The following is a 13,754-nucleotide window of genomic DNA, read 5'->3' on the forward strand; positions in this document are numbered from 1 at the left end:
CCCAGTTTTTGTTCAGGAAACAGCAGTCCCCGTCTCATCATTACACATTCATTCAACTTTGTGTCGGTATTCAAACGTAAGCAAATGTCTTCCTGGGCATGTACGCCTGTTCGCCGTGCCCTGGGGGTCCATGCTCTGCCAGGTGGACTCACCGGTAGTCTCCACGGTGTCTGAAGAAACCTGTGGACCACCACAGTCCTTTCCACGTGCATTGCTTCGTCCGGCTTCCTCTGCGGCTACCTGCTGCCAAGCCTAGTCTTCTTTAGTAGGACCATGTCTCGCTGCACAGCTCAGCTGGCTCTGCCTCGCTATGGCAGTTCCCCCACCAGATTCCACCAGTCACAAGCCTCACTTCTCGCTGTGCGCCCTATGCAACCAGTTTGGTTCCTCCAGCGTCTCGCCTGCCACTACACACCTCGCATGGGATTCAAACTTCCCATGCAGCCGACTTCTTCTCTGATCATGGGGGTTTTAAACCTCCCGCCAAGATGATTGGCTCATCAAACACTAGACGGCTCACTGGCGACGTCAGAGTCGGAAATGCGGTTTGCTCGCCTCTTCCTCGTCTCAGTACCAGAGGGGTGTACTGCCTTCTTCCTCGTCCCAGTACCAAATTGTTGTGTGTATATATGTCAAAGGTAATGGTAGAACCAGGAATGGAATGACAATAACTCATAAAGGCTTGGGGAATTGACAGAACGTCATGAAAGGGAAAAGGGAGATACCATGTCTTATCCTTGGGTACCCACTTCCTCTCCCCAAGTTAACCTCCCCAGGTAGTCCTCCCTCAGAGATCCACCTCCAGGGTCAGGATCTGGCAGCTTCAAAAGGACGGAGGATACCCTTGAATTCGGGGTTCCGATACTTTTATGGGCAGCATGAAAGAAAGTCGACATTACCTTTAATCTCCACCGAGAAGCAGTATGGCTGTAGGTCCAGAAACCAGAGAAAAATCCGGGTGTTTGTGCCCTCCCTTGGACTAATACAAACAAATGGGGAATGGTCTATTATTAAACAGAATTTTCGTCCCAACAGGTAATACTTCAGGTGTATGATGGCCTATTTAATAGCTAGGGCCTACATTCAATAGCCGAATCGTTTTTCTCCCTTGGAGTTTACAACTAACAGACGATCAGGTGTTCTATGCCATCATAGTCTTGGGAGAGGACAGCTCCTAAACCATACAGGGTGGCATCGGTTAGTAAAATAAACTCCTTTGTAAAGTCTGCGACTTTTAATACAGGCCCTGGATAGAGTTTCCTTCAGGGCTGAAAAACACTTCTTATCTTTTGGGGCGCAGCATTTATCACTTTATCAGCCTTTGTTAGAATAGTTTGGGATAAATCTGCGATAGGAACCGATCAACCCAAATCCCCTGGTTTTGGAAGCAGGAGTGTCTAATACTGCTTTCACCTTTTCATACTGGGGTTGTACTGTGCTGTTTCCTACAAAGAATCCTAAATATTTCACGGCAGATTGGGGTGGCCGGCATTTCTTAGCGTTAGCTGTTAAACCTGCAGCTCTCAAGGCTCTTGCTAGGACATATGTATGGTGCATATGTTCCTCACAGGTCTCACTATGGATTACAATGTCATCTATGTAAGCCCCACAGAATTCTGAGTATGGTTGAAGAATCCGGCCCATTAGCCACTGAAACGTTGGAGGGGCGCCATGCAACCTGATGGGAGGACTTTAAACTGGAAAAATCGTATAGGTGATGCAAAAGCAGTTCTCTTTATCTGGGCCATTCAAAGTGTGCAGATCTGATGGTAGAATCCCTTTACCTCCCTGGTGCCTCTCGAAAAAACATCAGGAACTTGAGCCAACAAATCATACAGCTCTTGTTTTTGAATGTTACCTAATTCGGGGGGAAATCATGATCTTATTCTCCGAGTCATCTGGTAACAAACAAGTCATAATGGTAGCGGAGGACTCAGTGGGATTTTCCTTCCATTCTTTTAGCAAATTAATACGATACATTTGGGGTTTTAAATGACAGATGATATTGACAACACTGTTGGATCTTTGCTATTCTTTACAGCAAGGTATGGCGGGGTGACAGTGTTATCGCCTCCTGATTCTGGTCCAGCAAAGGAAGATGAAGCTCAAAGTTTGGGCCTGAAGAGAGAAATTAATTAATCAAGGATCCCATTCGTTTATCTGCCCTCTCCTATCTCTTTGTTGACTATGCATCAAATGTTCCTCATAATGAGTATGCTTTGCAAAGTCTAATTCTGAAATTCAATCCTTCATGGTGACGATTCAATTTGCCATGAAGATTTTACTAAAGCTATGTCGGAAAATGCATGACAATCTGTTACCACAAGGAGACCAAGCGATTATATCAGATGGAAATTAAGCTCAGCTTATTCTGGGCAGGGTCCTTACTAACTCCCTTGAGCAGAACAAGACTAAAACTGGTGTGGCCAATGACAAGAAGGTGGTGGTGGTTGGTGTTGGTGGTGGCTGTTGGAATGGATGATTCAAGCTCCTGTACTGTGGCTTCCGAATCACCCAATATCAATTTCTCTATAAAACAAAGACGTTTGGCCCAGCAAGCACAGGCTAGATTGGCCAACCGTGTGGTCGAGGAAAAGCTATCCCCTAATTGAGAACCAATTAAGGGGGCTACGAAGTCCCAGAGAAAAGCGGCTTGTAGTAAAAAACATCAATCTAAACAACTAGGTAAACTAACCAGCTGATTTGTTGATACCAACACGGCTGCTGGTATGACTGCTGAAAAAGAATTGGATGAGCCTTCAGAAAAAATCATCATGATCTCCAACTGTGTTAATACGTGGGAGCACAGCTCATTGTCTAACCATGCAAACAAATGTCTCAGGATAAATGCAGGCAACTAGGCCGGAGGTGACTGTACACTAAAAATGTATACCTTTTAAAGATAGAGGCGATTGCAGGCTTTTGGTGAAAAATCTGAATCAGAAGAGCACATGGTTGATCCCTTTTTTTGCAGCTGTTAAAATCAAATTATCAGTTACGCTTCTTAATTTCATATGATTTTTTGAACCCCTTGAATGTGTAAATCTGAATATTATGGCGGATCATTGTAAAAACGCTTACATGGCTATCCTAATAAGCACTCATCTTGCCCAATTGTTCTCTTGCGGGTTCGACCTGGATGCGGATATTGACAATGAGGACTTGACCCTCAGCCAGATCTGCTAATCTGGGTACAGGGCAATCTACTGTAACTAACTTGCTTCCAAATAAGGACAGTGCTCAGATATCAGACATTCAATCCATGTTGAAATGGTTGGCAGAGTCCCTTCCGGCCGTGTTGTCAAAAGACCATTGAACATTATCTCCGTTATCCGTTATCATGGAACACCCAGGGGTTTAGACATTTTTTGTCACCCATGGTTCTCTCTCATGGTTGATACATCAGAGGTTTCTTCTTCAAGAGACATGGTTAATGCCTAACATTTTTATTGATGGGTAGACCTTACAGAGGGTTGGTAACATGAGTCTCCTCCCCAGGTTTAAATCACGTACTGACGTCATTGTCCCTTACCCTGAGACAATTAAACGTGCTTTAATAGTTTTATAACCCTCCTAGTGCAATGTTTAGGGCATTTATTCGGGAAGCACTGAATTATCTATTTGGCTCTTGTGCTCGGGCGATGAGGAGGTCATAATCAGTATGGTTGGAGACTAACTGCCATTGTGTATGCAGGGAGGACTTGCTATCAGGGGTTGCTACGAACAGTAGAAGCTCTACGAAGCAAAGTCTGCCCAATCAAGAGGGTTTAAAGTAGATGATCTTTATAGAGAGCTTGGATTTAATTATGCTCAATGGGCGACCACAGGGAGATCAGCCGGGGGAAGATGGGCAATAGGAAAACAGTATTTTTTGGATAATCATGTGGTGCTTCCCAGTATTTCTAACATGTGTGTTAACCAACGATTGGAGTGTCCATTGCTTTGAAAAGGATCTCTCAGGGCCCTCCCAATCCTATAAAGTGTATTGAGGGAGTGGAAGCTAAGCACTCTGGCAATCGGGTTAAAGGGACTTCTGGTAACAGTTTTGGAGCGAAGTAATTTATGAAGGGCACTGGTCCCCTCTTTTCTCATGCTTTCGTTGCTATGGATATGGAGGAAATCGAAGCCTGGTTTTCTGTCTTTAGTGCGAAAAACACCATTCTCAATACATACATCAGTGGCAGAGAGGACAAGGCTTCTGTAGTTTATGATAAAGTGATCTGAGACAGGAAACACAAGATGCGCAGTGAGTTACATAAAATAAAAGCCAAAAACGCTTGCTCTACTGAAGAGCTTAGGAAAATGAAAGCTGTTATTCATATAGAAATTGGATTTGTTTGTGGCATTCCTCCAGTAAGGGCGCTATATGGCAGAGAATGATAGGCGTGCCAGATAGTGGTAATGCAAGGAGTATTTGGGCTCTGTTAGGCGAGGCTAAAGGTCGTAAGGATCTGAAATCATTGCACCCCAATAGTGAGATCCAATGGAAGGAATTCCTGGGACTGCACTCCTTAAGCACAAGCGACTATGACGAAGTGACCTTTAATGCATATTCACCTGACCCTACTATCATCACTCGAGAAGACCTTAGAAATAGAATTGGCAGATTAAAAGGCTCTAGAGTTCTGGGTCCAAATGGTCTAGCTAATGTCTTTCTTAAGCAGGAACCTGAATTGCAGGCGTCAGTGTTAACGATTTTATATGATGAGATCCTGAGAACAGGAAGAATTCCTTCCTCTTGGCAAACTAGGATTCTGATTCCTGTGTTAAGAAAGGGGGTAAGGAGCTGCAGAAATGGATGCAAAAGGAGGGAAGCACTGAACATCAGTTTGTGGGGTAAAACAAGAGGTGTGTCTTGGCCCCCTTACACTTTAATCTGTATCTTGCTAATTTGCCCTTTTGTCCACCTGCGGTTAAGGGTTGCCCACTGAAGATGGATTCCCATCACTGCTCAGTTCTGGCCTATACCAGCCTTGTGATCCGTTATCACACGCTCGTGGGCGTTCTTTTGGATTACGCTGAAGCCAACTCGCTGAATATCAAAAGTAGTAAAACTCGGCTCCCATTATTTACAGCAGGGAAGGTTGCTCGCCTTAGGCCAACTATAAAAGGGAGCAAGGATTGAATATACTACCCAATATAAACATCTGGGAGTTGAATTTGAACGGCAGTATTTGTATTTAGAAGTAAGGATTGCAATAGGTTTATTAGTATAGGCCCTTTTATTTTGACAGACTCGACTAGGACTGCGTTATTATAAAGATAGTTGTAGCTTGCTTCCATCCTCAGATTTAGGTTTAGATAGGCGTTCAACCAACCCATTGAAGTTCAATAAACACCCCTGAATTGTGATCACTTGTGTCTGTCTTCACTGTTTGATGCCATGCCTTCCTTCCACTATGAACAGATTAAGTTTGTGTGAAAGACATACCGCATATGGACGGCAAAGCACAAACCGTATGAAATACAGTGGAAAGCAAGTATGGAATATTGTGAGAAAGTATGAAAGCGATGGGGTGAAGGAACAAGAACACCACAAACTGAATTGTATGTGAAAACAGGTTGTGGTAAAGTCAAGAGGCTGACCAGGAAAAGCCAAGTGAGTGAACTATCACAAAGGTAAAGATACAGTCAAACCTGGTGTGAGCTAGAGAGCCTAGGGTTCCTGGTTGCGGGACCCGTGATGGATGGACCTTGTAGTCCGACAACTGCGCCTAGACCGGTGAAACCTGGTTTATGAAAGCCAAAGAGGTTGCTGAAGTGAAAACAAGAGAAAGAAATCTGAATGAACTGTTATGAAACCAGAAATAAAATGTTGATCTGGAACGGTTTTTGAATATTAAGAGACTGAGACCAAGGTGGGGGGGAGGGAAACTTGACACTTTATGAACTTTGGTGCTATTCTGAGGACGGGAACATCAAGTCCCTTTTTGGAACTGCGCTGGCTTTAACTTGGGCAAGAGGAGCTGAAAAGTAAGCTAGGAGATGGAAGAAGCTCAGCACTTTATTTGGAACACTTTCTTTTGTTATTGACATCCCTACACATTATTTAGCTTTAGTTCTGAGGGCCAAGTGTAGGTTTTGGATACAGACAGACTTTTAAGTTGCACTTCCTAACTCAGACTTTCCTTAGTTTCTTTAGGTAGGGAAATCCCACCTTAGAATAGGGCAAGTTAGGCCTTCAACCATCCTGACATTTGAGTTAATAAACCATTTCTGTTTGAACTTTGAATCTGTTGTATGTGTCTTGCTTCATGATGCCTTCACAGTTTCCATTTATAAGGTCTGCATCTTTTGCAACATGTTCCGCTAGACGTGGAAACTAAAATTTAAAAAAAAAGACAAAAAAAAAAATATTTTTCTAGCATCCTGCCAGCTACTCATGCAATAGCCTGGTGGTCTTCCCTTCCAATCCATATGTCTGTTTCAGCGAACACCCGATTATTTCTTGACCTTAATTCTTTTCCCCCACATCCCTGTATTCAGATTCACTCCTACAGACTTGCTGGCCCAGTTCCTTCAACCACTTTGTATGTTATAAATTGCTGAAATGGTTCTGGTCTCTTGCCCTCCCTCACCCACTCCCCAAGCTCATGACAATATAGCTAACCCCACTGAGGAATTCACTAATTTATTGCAGTGCATAAGCAAATTCAACTTTCCGACACTTTACAGTCAAAGTTAATCATCCTTACCTCTCTGAGTTTTCCACCGATATTCCCACTTTCTCATCCTTGTGCTCAGTGGAACTACCTGATCGGTGAAAACTCCGCCTTGAATGTTTGCGTCTTGGTTGGTCCCTCTCTGGTGTAACTTCCTGCTCAGCAGTTTCACTTTCAACATAGGGGTAGGCTACTAGGTTAATGTAACCATCATCGTCTCCCTCAAAGCACACGGACACCACACCTGACAGAAAACAGTAAAGGATGTGGATGTTAGCACAACGAATAGGAACACCACGGGAAGGTAGACAGTCTACCATTGTTTTACAGCTGATCAGTCATACCCTGTTATTGTGCACATTGAATAGTACTTAATTAGCTGCCATGTTATTTTAGATGCTCTAATCCTAAAAATAAGGAATAAAAACACTTTTATTCTATCATGGTTGTAGTATGCATAGATTTATGTATGGAATTCTCAGCTTGTCAAATGTGCACACAATGAATTAGGAACACGAATGATCAAAGTAAGTTTGTCACGATTCATTTTAGAGACACTTGTAAAATTGAGATTTCTCTGCTCCAGAGGTTCAACATTTTCTTTAATCTCCCATCTAAATGTCCCAGGTTCAGAAAGACCACAGATTGGGGATGGCAACATTTGAAAACCTACGTTCTGTGTGATGCATCCAGCACAGAAGTCCTGAGAAGGTACTTTAGACAGTCTGGTACTGGCCTCTAAACCGCGCTTACCCCCACCCGACCCCAACCCCTCAAAATAAATTGTGTAGATGTTCTGCCTACTTGCCAAAATACATGAACCTCTGAATAGGTTCAAATGAGTGTGTCCAGCCATTAGTCGAAATTTCTGGGTCCAAAAAGCAGTTTTAGAACACAGAACCATACAGAGCGTTAGTTGGGCTGACCAAAGGTGTAGCTGATAGCAGCCATCCCAGCACTCTTTTTTTTCCCCTCTCAAAGTATCCTTTTTATATAATCTTATGATCCTGTACTCAGGGGAGCCCCTCATTTTGGGGCTTTTCATTTATTTATTTAAGGAGGCTTGATTTGGAATCCTAGGCTAAACAATGTCTCGGTTAATACGCCTGACGAGGAGTTAGGTTGGAGGCAAAAAAAGTATAATGCGCTGCCTCTTAGTTCTCTGGGCTAAGGAAGGGAGGGGATATTGCAGAAAGGAATAGTAAAAGGACTGGTACTTTTTATCACGTTATTTAAGAACTCCGTGGAAGAGTAGTGCAGGTAGGCACATCCACAGCAACCTTAACTGAAGTGGTCTTGTAGGCCGGGGATAGATCTGTGTGGCTCATTGACATTTTTTAGGAAGCTCGGCCGGATCTAAGCCATTCTTGACTTATTAGGGTCTTGACTTTTTTGGATTAAAAAGGCAAAGAGCATATATTTTGGACCCCTTCACTATAACCAAATCTCTCTCCACCACATACACTGTTGAAAATTCCCTTTTAAATCTCGTTTCCTGTGTAATTTCATCTCTGGCGATCTAGACTTAATGCATTGTGTTCAGATGGATCTTTGGAATTTTGCCTGGTGGACAGATTTTAGGAGGCCACCTTAGTTATAGTGGGGGAAACTGCGAGAGGTTAGCCAAAAACCAATCAAGGTAGCAATGGAGAGCAGTCACAAATATTCTCAGGAGAGCGAGTGAGGTCAGGGGTCGACAATGAGTCCACACATTGAAGCATACAATTACATTTGTACAAAAATACTATATTTATTCTAGGCTCAAAGCACAAACTAAAAAATGAAACAAGCAGGTGATCAGTTCACCCAACACTCAAAAATAAACATATATAGAGTCACCATAGGTTCTTAAAACACATTCAATGACTTCAATCAATAAAATAAGGTAAGTGATGCAGTAAGGTGGAACGAAGTCACAAGAAATATGCCCGGCCAGATGCAGGAGGGGATGCTGGGCCTCTTCTTCGGATCTTCAGTTGGCTGTTTTTCTACACAGGATTCTTGGCTCCAACACATCTGAAGAAATATCTGATCAGGATTCTTCATATCCGAAATACAGCCTGGAAGCAAGTCTAAGGCCACCAATGGTAAGGATCTGCACCATTCAAAAAGGCAGCAGATGTCGAATCAGGGACACATATTGGTTTCACTCATTCCCCACACCTAGTCTCACTGGCACCACAGATGTGTAGTGGGGCAGTACCACCCCCTTCCTGAGCCATGATCCCACAAAGACATCACTAGCCAGCGAAAGCAACAGCTATCCTGGGCAAGTGCATGACCTTATATGGGATTTCCTAACTTGGCAAGGCAGGAAGACGGCCAAACAAGAGGAAATCTCGTGGAGTGGCAATTTTAGGATACCAGCCACGTTTAGTAGCCAAACGCTGTAAACACAAATGTGCACGCTAAAGATAACAAAAATTGTAAAAATATGTTTGCTTCCACCAGCTTGTCTTTACGGATTGCTGGGCTTGCTAATTCATTCGGAAATCTTTCAGCTTCCAAGTGGTGTTTGCAGCATTTGTCCATTAGACCACTTGCTGCCCAAAAACATATGGTGAGTAACGTGGGATGTTTGCAGTCAATAAGCTTTTGGGTTGCAAATTCTATGAGATGAACTGCAACACATTTTGTGTCTGTGCATTTGGTTTTTCAGATTTCATCCAGTTTTAAACATTGATTATATCCGACATGTAATCAAAGTAGACTTTCTTGCTGGTATGTCTGACTTTTGCGGTCATTCCTCTTGATGTTTTTTTATTTGCGATTGATGGGTTTCTACATGTCTTGGAGGGCTTCTATGCATTTTGGTGATTACACACAGCAGTAACTATACTTAGTGAATGGTACTTTTTGAAGTTGGCTCACTAGTGCGGGGGTTCTTTTCTCAGGCACGCAGATGCTTTTTCAATCTTTGTATTCTTGGAAATTCTTTTATCAGTTTTCACATGGATGATGCACAATGGTGTCAGCCGAGGCTACTGTATCGGAATTCAATTAAGCTTCATAAAATGAATTCAAACATTTGCTTCCATTACAATCTATAAAATAATTCTTTGTCTTTAGAAGAACGTCAATGGAGATACAGACTATGGCAGTAATGATGTTGCGGTCCTATTTACATCATAAATGATCAGTATTTTTTTGATACAATATGCATACTTGTGCGTCATGTGGACAAAGGCTTTGTTTGTCTTGTTATATCTCGTCTAGGAGTCCGGAGATGCCCTGAGGAAGGCGGTTTATTAGATTTGGTTGTGAAAATAGTGTGTATACTACTGGAGTCTTGTTCACTCTATATTTACTTTAGCTCTTTGGTCGAGTAAAACATCCAAGGATACATTATGCTTTAGGAACCTGTATTACTACTGTGAATATTCTAATTGATAACCCTGTATTAGAGAACTACATCCTGGTCTCAGATGTATACATTCAAATGCTCTATACAATATATGTTACTATTAGTACACTAGTTGGCCTACCTGGTCCTTGATTACTAGGCAGATCAGCGCCATCGTTCAATTGCGCCTCCGACCTGAGCGGACTTGTGAGTTTTGACGCTAAAACAAGCTTTCTTCTGTATTTGTATGTTTTTTGTTGAATTTATTTTTTATATGCTTGAATTTTTGTCCAAAGAACAATTAGTTGAATAAATGTACCTATGTTTCACTTTTGAAAGGGGACTGATCTGTCCTTACATGTCGATTTACAATTATGTAGATTTTACTTTCAACTATGAAGGTGTGTGCGTGTGAGGGAGAGAGAGAAGGTGTGCGCGTGTGAAGGTGTGTGTGTGAAGGTGTGCATGCATGACTGTTGAGGGAGTTTTCCTACTGATAGTAGGATAGTAAGACTTTAGTAAGCTATCCCAGTGGTTTGTAGATCCCAACAGAAAGGGAAAAGACAATGCTAAAGTATTATCGGTAGATACACGCACATTTAGTTCTTAGGTGATTTACGGTAAGACATTTACTCTGCAAACATATAAGAAATTAACTTAAAGGAAGGAAAAGGGTTAGTGGAACACTAGTTTGGTTCAAGGTTCTAGAGTGGGTTTCTTCGTACAGCAAGTCTTTTAAGTTCAAAAACGCACCCCTAGCTAAAGGCAGTGCAGAGAGGGCTCAGTCTTGACAAGCAGCAGAATACGAAGAGTTCCTGTGAATTTTTTTCAATTCTCCGGTCTTTTAGAAGCAGTAAGTTAATAACCAACAATGGAGACCCTAACGAGGACTCTATGACGAGACACAAGTAGCGGCTTGAATCAGAGATAAGTGGGGGTTGCCCTGGATACCTCTATGCGCACTCCAATGCTCTGGAGCGACTTTCTGGATTCAGGTAAGCAATACCTTTTCCCCCCCCACAGTACCTTAGGTTAGAAGAAAATGTTTGTGCTGGATGCTCCGTGATGTTGCAGCTCTGGACCACGACTTCCGGATTCCTTGGTCCGATGACTGAAGGCAGGACAATGGACGGGGTCTCTCAGCAGCAGTTTCGAGGGAGCACCTGCAGCACGACTGTCAGAAACTTCTTGGTTCACGCTGCGGTTTTGGAACTTTTTCTGCAGCACCAACAAAGGATAAAGACCGCCTGGTCAATCTTTGCTTCCTCCAGTCCCATGCTCCGATGAGGGGGGGGGGGTCTGGGCAAGCTGGATCGGATCTCTTGAGTGTCCTTGAGGGATCAGCTAAGACTTGGACAGATTCAGCCTTTCCAGGATGATGCACTTGAAATGGGCAGCAGGTCTCCTGGTACTGGGGTTCTGCATCTCTGGAAATTCCTAGGCACAGAGATGGCTCAATTCAAATGGTTTCTTGGGACTGGTTGCTCCCACCTGTAAAAGGGAAGGAGGAGCCCTGTTCTGAGTTACTCTGTCGCACAGACAATGGGGTCAGGACAGCAGTGGTCCTGGTAACTGTAGTTACTTGAGGATATAGACAAAGAATCTTACAGGGGGACCCTAAGAGTCCCAAGCAACACTGCCCATAAGTAGCTGTGTGTTGCAATAGAAAAATAGGTTTCCATGTGATCTTATCGAAATGATTTCTAACAAATTAATTATTACTGAAAAAAAATGTAATATTGATTTTTGTTTATATTGGGTGCCCCCAAACCTGCTGTTTCGCCATGGTTGTTACTCCCCTGAACCCCCCGCCCTCTTTATATTTATCGCTATTTATTTTGGTAATAATTCATTCGTTATCATTTCGGTAACATCCCTGGATACCAAAAATGCAGATGCCTTTAAGTGCTATGGAGCAGATAGACTCCATACTACAGGTAGAATACAAAGAACAGAGTTCCAAAAGAGAGCCCACAAAAATGAATGAGTGGAGAAAGGCTCCACTCATTCAGGGTTTAAAGAAGTCCACCAAAAGGTGCTGTGGGTCTCACTAGGAGAGGGGATGAAGCACAAAAATGATTAATCCCCCTAACAATGACCAGTTTAGCTTGTCTTTAGGCACATATACAAATAACCAAAAATCCAAATGGTAAAAGACTAGGGTGATATCAAATTGTAAGATGCAGTGTGCAATGCTAAAAAGTTACAAAAGCGTAAAAGTCAAAAGGGAAACAGATTCCCAGTACCGATAGTCTGAAGGACTGATTAGTTTTCCCATAACGAAAATTAGTAAAAGGCCAGGGGAGTGAAGCTGAATGCTTCAATTCCCTGTAAAAAGTCTGGACATGTTCAAACGCAATGCTCGTAGGCATCTGGGCGCTGGTTACATGAGTGAACAGTATCGACAAAGCAGTACATAAACAGTAGGCTGCATATCAAGACAGCATGGTAGAGGTAGATCGCATGGTCTTAAGGTTCTTTCTCTAGGACTTGCAGGATGGTTCTGAGCTGAGTGCAGGCGGTAGGGATTTCCAGACCTGGGCAGCTTCGACAGGGAAGCTGGAGCCACCTACTCTGTTTTTTTTTAAATCTGGGCACGGAGAGCTTGAGGCTGTTGCAGGAGCAAGTGGGCCTTGCGTGAGTGGGGAGGGAGAGTCTTTGCGAAAGTTAGGCCAGTGCAGAGTTGGAGAGGCACCGATAGCCTGAAATATTGTACAGCATGTGGTTTTTTAAAAAAAGAAACCTGCCATGAATGTAATTTTCATCATAACCCCGTCAATGTCCTCAGAGGTCCACTGAGAGGAACTTGGTATGGACACCGAGTTCTGAGGTGTAGGCTGCCCCTTGTTCTTTAAGGCTTCTGTTATGGTATCCTCTCCCTGGGGACCAGAGTGTTTTTCCCTGTGGGATGTACTAGTCCTCTCCTTGTGAGTGATGGCTTTTTAAGGAATGTTGATTTTTTGGCCTTAAGTAAGCTTTCAGGGACATGCTTTTGTACCAAATGGGCTATTCTTGAGCTTTTGGTGGTTTTGGCCGGTTTCGACATTTGGGTAGATTGTCGAACTTCAGCTATAGTGAGGGACGAAGCTGCGTCTTCCAACGTTCAGCGGTTTGTTGATGGTTTAGACACAGCGTCTGCGTCGTCTCTTGACTTTGGGGGCCTGTCATGTGGCGATCGAGACCTCAAGTGCCCAGAGGACAGGGAACTGGTGGAACGCCCCCTCAACGCCGTGTGCGGGCATGCGGACGACAGCGCAGTCGAGCCTCGGCCTTTGGGTCTGTGCTTAGTGCAGGCTGTAGTGCGAGTGCTGCTGCCGCCGGGTGCCGTCCCCGTAACAGAGCCACTGGCCTGTCTATTGGGGTCGGGGCTAGCACTTGGGAATCAATCAGTTTGCCTTTGCCTTCATTGTCTGAAAAGACGGCAATGCTGCTGTCGCTGGAGGCACCGACCACATCCATGGTGGCCTCGGCCTGCATGGCGTGATGGGCCCATTGCTTGCTTTTTTCGGTCCTTAAGTGGTTGCACACCCGGTGCTTGTCTACCCAGGGGATCTTTTTATTACAACTTGGGCAGAATGTAAATGGAGCTTTTGCCATTGTTAAAAGGAACGGCAGCCAGGCGAGAATGGAGAGGGTAAAGTGGGAAAAGGCATTCTCTTAGATCCCTAAGAAATGTCCACCCATCACTCTCTGTACTGTCTGGGCCGAGGCCCAGTGCAGCCTTCGATGGCCGAAGGGGTCCGTTGAAT

General features: G+C 43.7%; 1 protein-coding gene across 2 annotated transcripts in view; it reads right to left on the reverse strand.

Annotated features, from left to right (window-relative positions):
• The window catches only part of IP6K1 (inositol hexakisphosphate kinase 1), a 314,598-nt gene that overhangs the window by 145,705 nt on the left and 155,139 nt on the right, over window positions 1–13,754 (reverse strand). For both annotated transcript variants that reach the window (XM_069644190.1, XM_069644191.1), the window contains exon 4: window positions 6,696–6,906. In XM_069644190.1, the coding sequence (XP_069500291.1) occupies window positions 6,696–6,906 (211 nt within the window). The remainder of the gene's footprint in view (window positions 1–6,695; window positions 6,907–13,754) is intronic.

This window comes from Ambystoma mexicanum, chromosome 2p (assembly GCF_040938575.1).
Source record: "Ambystoma mexicanum isolate Mex_15411 chromosome 2p, UKY_AmexF1_1, whole genome shotgun sequence".
Taxonomy (NCBI): domain Eukaryota; kingdom Metazoa; phylum Chordata; class Amphibia; order Caudata; family Ambystomatidae; genus Ambystoma; species Ambystoma mexicanum.